Genomic DNA, 7,234 nt, shown 5'->3' on the forward strand with positions numbered 1-7,234 from the left:
TTTTTTCTCCAGTAGTCTGTTTTATTCAAACAATTATGAACATTTTTGCATTTAGATACAGATGAACTTTGCCTGTTGAATATTAAAAACAAATGAACACACAAAAAATCTGGATCTCCATGTCTATGGCAGATCAACTGTTCCTGCTCATCTCCAGACTGGATCTCTTCTCTCTACTTTCCCTAATTGCAGATTCAATTATCAGATTTGTCAGTATTAATATTTTTATACTTAGATTTTGATTTTTTGGATCAAACTGTAACACCGTGTGTCCCAACCAGACGCGACGTGATAAAAAGTATCTTTTCCTTGTAGTTTATGCCCTAACCCACCCGTGACAGTGACAATAAGCGACATGGGATTCTATTTTAGGAACGATTTTTATTTGCTGCGACGTCGCGGCAGGAACAACATACAAAATATGACAGTGATAATCTCAGGTAATGATTATGTGCTTTATTCAATGTTAAAAGTGTCGAATGTGAGTTTGAATATTATTTTGCGTTATCTTTATAGTCATAGTGAAAGCAACAATAGATATTTTACCTCAGATCTTGAAAATAAAGCAATCTTGTACGTTAAAACCGTGAACTCACTGCGAACCAACACGTGTATTCCATAACAAAGATATCAGTCAGCGTTATCTTTATAGTCATAGTGAAAGCAACAATAGATATTTTACCTCAGATCTTGAAAATAAAGCAATCTTGTACGTTAAAACCGTGAACTCACTGCGAACCAACACGTGTATTACATAACAAAGATATCAGTCACTCAAAACTGTTCAGTCCATTCACATTTGAATCATCTATTTTCCGTGTCCACTTTTCTTTTCTACACACTTACCATGTTTTTGCTGTTACATCGTATCTACACTGGAACGCGACAAAGCATTGCAAATCATTTGAAATTTGTGTCAGTACGTTATGTAAGAATCCACCCGCCAGCCCAAAAAGCGGAATCCAGCGGCCTGGTCGAAAGTTTAATGCATATACGGTCTTTTACTTGCGCTTCTGAATTTATCAGGATTTGGTTTAAATTTTAGTCTAGCTCCATGTTCAATCTGACTCCAATTTCACATGATCATTAAACTTAGGCAATATTTCTATTCAAAAGCTGATCACAGATATCAATTGTTTATTAATTTAGATATTTGAGTATTCTGGATATCCCATACTTTCAATTATTCGTTCATTAAAGGTGGGGTAAGCGATTTTTCAAAAACACTTTAGAAAACCGATTCGGGCCGAATAGCAAAACAAACTTGTAGCCAATCAGCAGTAAGGGGCGTAACTACTCAGGATGTGGAGGAGAGCGGGTTCAGTGCACGGGACGGACATTAGCCGAGCGACAGAAAGATAGAAATGGCGGATAAAAAACAAAAGAGGAAAACGTCTGCGGAACGATAAGGCAAGAAGTAGGACCCGTGTAAATATCGGATCAGCTTTCCAGCGCTGGAAAAGCTTTCTTCCATTTTCCAGCTGAAGGGATAGATTCCTCTCATTACATATAAAATTCAGGGCTGCCAACTCTCACGCATTCAGTGTGAGACTCACGCAATAGACACTATTCTCACGCCACACATCCATTTTCTCACACAGTGAAAAGCACCCTAAGTTGAAAATGTAATAGGATATTGGCAAAACAGATTTGGTAAATGCTCCAAGTGCATATTTGTGTTTGCGCTCTGGAGAACGTCAAAAGTTTCTATTTACAATGTGTTTTGTTAGCATTGAGCAACGTAGCCAATCACAGACAGAAAGTTTCAGGAGCGACTGACACATCCCTCATCCCTCACATAAATGCAGGATTCATTTTCGAATGGAAGCAAAATATAATTTGTTAAAATAGATGTAAATGCAGACTAATAGATTATAGAAAAATATTTGAATTTTCATGTAAAAATATATCTTAATTGTCATTTACAAAAGTAATGACTAGTAAATCTTCCAATTCTCTCACTTGTCTTTTGCTATTCTTGTTGTGGTAAACAGTTAATAGTTTTGTAGCACTGCAGCAGTTATTTTACAAAATTTATGATAGAAACGCAGTACCATCATGACGTTAATTACTAGGCTTGTCCAGATCTCAGATGTACTTTAAGAAATCTAAAAATTCCGCTAAAAATCTTTACTGTTCTACTGAAGAAACAAAGTCACCTACATCTTGGATGGTGAGTAAACTAACAGCACATTTTTGAGTGAACTATCCCTTTAATTAATATATTGATTCTGACATGAGATAAATCAAATATATAATCAATGCCTTCATTCACTCAAAAAATAATTTCACAGTGATACATATTTTCTGGTGCCATTTAAATTACCAAGGCAGTTAAAATTGAAAGCTTTTTTCACACAAAGAACATAAAATAGTCTCACATTTGCACGACTTTTCAGGTGTACTGTGTAAGGAATTTTAACTCAGTTGTAAGGGAATTAATTATTATTAATTCATTCAGGTTTATTTCTAGCTCAGGTTTTAAAAGAACTCGATCTGAGAATTCGAGGTTCACCTGATCAAAACTGATTTTGACTTTAAATGGTTTACACTTTAAATCAAGGGTCGTCCAGCGAGCCGGTGATTCTCAGTATATTTTAACAAATTAAATATGTGTTTTCCTGGCCACGGTTAACACACTTATGAGTGTGATGTTCAGGAAATGCCTTACAACTGTAACTGGGATGACAAAATACCATTTTTTTATCACACTGATCACAATTTGTGTTCTACCTCCAGAGTAAATGTGCAGGTGATTTTTTAAAACTGATTTCTAACCCATTTCTCACCTTGAAGAAAACTGCAGTTTCTTTCCAGAGTGTGCTTGCAAATGACGTTTTAAGTTTCTTTGACTTGTAAAACTCTTGTCACACTGAAGACATGTGTAAAGCTTCTCTCCAGTGTGAACTCTCATGTGGACATTAAGGTTTCCTTTTTCATTGAAAGTTTTTCCACACTGTTGGCAGGTGAAAGGCTTCTCTCCTGTATGAACTCTTATGTGAACCTTGAGGTTAGTTTTTGTTGCGCAACTCATTCCACAGTGATGGCACATGAAAGGCTTTTCTCCAATGTGAGTTGTTACATGATTCTTAAGGTGATTTGTGTCTGTGAAACTCATTTCACACCGATGGCATAGAAAACAGTTATCTCTTGAGTGAATCTTCATGTGGTAATCAAGATTTACTTTACATCTGAAGTTCATTCCACATCGAGCACATACGAACGGTTTCTCTCCAGTGTGAATTCTCATGTGGACATTCATTGCTACTTTATGTTTAAAACACTTTCCACAATGAAGGCAGGTGTAAGGCTTCTCTCCAGTGTGTTTTCTCATGTGGTTTTTAAGAGTTTCATTCTGAATGAAGCATTTTTCACACTTTTGGCAGGTGTAAGGTTTCTCTCCTGTATGAATCCTCATGTGAACTTTAAGGTTTTCTTTCCGAGTGAAACTCTTTCCACACTGTTGGCAGGTGAAATGACTTCTAGCTGCTGTCTTCTGAGCACTTTTTCGAGAAGTCGTCTTTTTAGACTGCGAGCAACTAAAAGATTTTTCTCCAGTTATTAAATCGTGATGTTTCTCATCTAGATCTTTCTCTATCTTTACATCAAGTTCTTGAATCTCCTCTTTCAGTGGCATCAGGCCTAAAGTAGAGGAAAAAAGAAAAAGAAAAAAAAAGGTTCAACCCAATTAAAAGTCACAAAGCAACCTATGTGAGTTTTGGGGTTTAAATGTTTAATATTGACTTGGATAGTCCAGTCCTTTGTGCATTTATTTATAGACATCCTAAATACAATAAGGAATTTATTAATGATTTTTCAGACTTTTATCAACTGTGATTCCTACCTCTTATATCTTATTAATTTAAATATTCTTGATTGTTGTCCTGACAAACCATTGGTTAAAGACGGACCCACTTTATATTAAGTGGCCTTAACAACTATGTACTTACATTTAAATTAATCATTTGGTACAATGCACTTATTGTGTACATACATGTTTTTACATTGTACTTATATTTTAAAAATACCCGCATGTAATTACACCTGTAATTAATTTCTGTAATTACATTTATAATTACACTGTTGACCCATCCCTTACACCTTAACCCACCCTTAAACCTACCCATACCACCAAACCTGTCCCTAACCTTACCCGTATCCCACCTCAATAGCAGCAAAGGTGTTTTTCAATACAATAAGAACACACTAAGTACATTGTACTTATTTTCTGATCTAAGTACATAGTAGTTAAAGCCACTTAATATAAAGTGGGACCTTAAAGACTTTTAAGATCTTGATGATTCTTTTAACCTTAATTATACAGCCTGTACTGGGGCCCACTCATAGGCATGGGCACACACTGGATTTAGTGTTTTCTTCTGGTTTTCCCATTTGTAATGTTGACACAGCTGATATTCCTTTATCAGACCATAAACCTGTTACTTTTAATGTTTCTTTTTCAGGTGTCCTGCAGAGTAACAGGCCATATTGAAACCGCTTTCGTGCTGTTAATCCTTAAAGGGGTCATGAATTGAGAAATCAACTTTTACTTGAGCTTTTGATATATAAGAGATCATCGTACTAAAAGAATATCCTGTAAGTTTCAGAACTGAAAACATCCTTGCTACTGAAATAAAAGCTTTTATTGACACCAGGCCCAGCGAACGCCAGATCCTGGAATGTGCCTATCTATGACGGTTGAAACACCGCCTCCACAGAAGAATATCAACGCCTAATTGACACAGTCACTGCATAACCTTCCTTCGGATTCAAATATTAGAACTTTATTTTTAATGAAGTCTCAGCCAAGGTTATTTTCGTAAACGAAAACTAAAACTAAGACTAAAAATGTAACACAAGCAATCAAATCAACATTAGGCATTCTTAGTTGGTGCTTTGAAGAAAAACAGACATGCAGCGCAACATGATAATTAACAGAAAAAAAGATGAGAACGCGCGTCTTTTCTGTAAACAACACACAACTTTTGCCTAGCATCTTGTGATCACTCTGCCAGGTTTTGAACAAATGTGCATTGGCTAAATCACATCATACACACGCTCATAATTCTTCATAAATGAAAAGATCATTCAAAGCCTTTACTGTTAAATTCGATTGCCGTTATTATTGAATTTCATTAGTCCCAGTTTTGATTGATGCACGGCTGTTCACAGAAAAGTGAGCAAGACACCCTAAAACTAACAAAAATATTAATGAAACTATTAAAAACTAAACTGAATTTTATAGCAAATTTGAAAACGATATTAAAATAAATAAAAAAATTCAGAACTATAATAACCTTGGTCTCAGCTCACGTGAGTAAAACATTGAGTGTTTGTTCGCTTCATTTCACCGCGGATTCTTTTGTAAACAAGACGACGCTGGATTTGCAGAGAGACTGAGATTAAAAAGCAATGCTGTGCCGTATATATTGGATCTGACAGGTATAGCGCAGCAGACTTATGTGAGTAAAAAATATTTGTACTGTGTCACTACTGCTTTGTTAGAGATCGCTTGATATGTCCTGATTATGTGTACGTGTCTAAAGTCACAGAAGGCTCCAAATATGAAGGGCGTAGCTTGTCAAAGAGACACACAGAAAGTTAGTTTACTATGCAAAACTATCATCCAATCATAGAAGTGGGCGTTTACTTCCAAGCCTTCAATGCGGCACACCCATAAAAACCAAGCGTTTCTCGAGCCGGCCTCAAAACCAGGGTAGAAAATAGCTTATTACTTATTGATTTTGATGTTTTTGAATGTAAAATCCACACAAATGTCATATGTGGACCGAATTAAAAAAATATATATAATAATTTAAAAAGCCAGTTCATGACCCGTTTAAGAAGAGATGTTCAGTTCCACAGCATCACATTCCCTTCAGGAACTCACGCTGCGTCGGAAACGCCTCTGCGTGACCGTGCTCTGAAGCACATGTGTTATTAGTCCAATGGAATGGCAAGACGTCATGGGCAGGATGACGTAGCGACCAGGAAGCTTAAAAACACATGCTGTGGGTATAGCGACAGCTTCTGCATTTTCAGTTTGTTTGTTTAGGAACGGAGCAACATCATTCGGCTCTCAAGGGAACTGACTATCCGCATTGTGAGCGGCTCTCGCTACGTACGCTCCGCTCGTGCCAGGTGCTCTTCAAGGAGGGCGCCCTCGCAATCCTTGCTGCTCAGGTCCCACTTCTGCAGAGACAGAGCGGCAGCTGCTAGGGGTGTGAATCGTCACTGGTTTCACGATTCGATTCAATTCGATAACGAATCGAATCGTTGACTTGATAATCGTTATCACGATGCATCATGATTATATCAAATTTATGTTGTGCATTTTTATTAAATTATATAAGCAGGCTACTTTTTAAAATAACTACTAATTAATAATAAATCAAAACAACTGTTAAGAACTTAACCAAATTAATATAGCTTCAAAACATACATTACAAGCAAATATAAAGTAATAAAGGGGGAAAAGACAATTTGTCATGAATCCGGTCCGTGGCCTTCCGGTCAATTGCCACTAGAGGTCATTCTACCATTACATTGACTCTCACACTACACAGACTGTTACATGTCACTCCGGACTACAGTTCCCATCATCCATTGCACTTACACAGCTGAATTCACTGATCACACAGCCGTCACATATCACACGCTCACCTGAGAGCCATTACACACACTATTTAACACTCTCTCAGTTCCTGTTCAGATCGCCATGTATGTGGCGCCCAGAAACGCACTTTCAACCTGTCATGTCAAGGTCGAAGGAACCTTTGCCGAACTTTCCCTGTATCCTGAGGGCACTATTGTAGAACCTCCAGAGGTGGCGGCATCCGCTGCAGAACTTCCAGAGGTGTCAGTAGTACCCACCTGTGAAATTCCTGTTTGTCCTGTCACGGCTATGGAGACCGTTTGTGAACTCTCTGCCTGTCCTGTCACGGCTAAGGAGGCCGTCTGTGAATCCTCGTCCTACCCTGTCACAGCTATGGAGGCCGTTTGTGAACTCACTTTCCGTCCTGTCACGGCTATGGAGGCCGTCTGTGAACTCACTTTCCGTCCTGTCACGGCTATGGAGGCCGTTTGTGAGCTCTTTCCTGTCCTGTCACGGCAGACCGTATATGCTCTGTCTGTCTCTTGTGTCTCAGTTTTCCCCAGGTTCCAGTCCCTACCAGGGAGGACTCCTGTTCCCGAGTATAGCCCACGGAGGGCTCCTGTTTCCCTGTTAAGCCCA

At 38.1% G+C, this 7,234-nt stretch overlaps 1 protein-coding gene across 1 annotated transcript; it reads right to left on the reverse strand.

Annotated features, from left to right (window-relative positions):
- Positions 1-2,785: 2,785 nt before the first annotated feature.
- On the reverse strand, positions 2,786-3,637 carry LOC107741608 (gastrula zinc finger protein XlCGF7.1-like). Its single transcript, XM_016554370.1, has one exon. It carries the CDS (start codon positions 3,635-3,637, stop codon positions 2,786-2,788), a length of 852 nt encoding a protein of 283 aa, XP_016409856.1.
- Positions 3,638-7,234: the final 3,597 nt, after the last annotated feature.

The sequence above is a fragment of the Sinocyclocheilus rhinocerous genome, unplaced genomic scaffold (genome assembly GCF_001515625.1).
Source record: "Sinocyclocheilus rhinocerous isolate Xijiao unplaced genomic scaffold, SAMN03320098_v1.1 scaffold316, whole genome shotgun sequence".
NCBI classification, from domain to species: domain Eukaryota; kingdom Metazoa; phylum Chordata; class Actinopteri; order Cypriniformes; family Cyprinidae; genus Sinocyclocheilus; species Sinocyclocheilus rhinocerous.

Coding starts and splice junctions, on each gene's coding strand:
- LOC107741608 (XM_016554370.1), bottom strand. CDS start 3,637: ATGCCACTGAAAGAGGAGATTCAAGAACTTGATGTAAAGATAGAGAAA.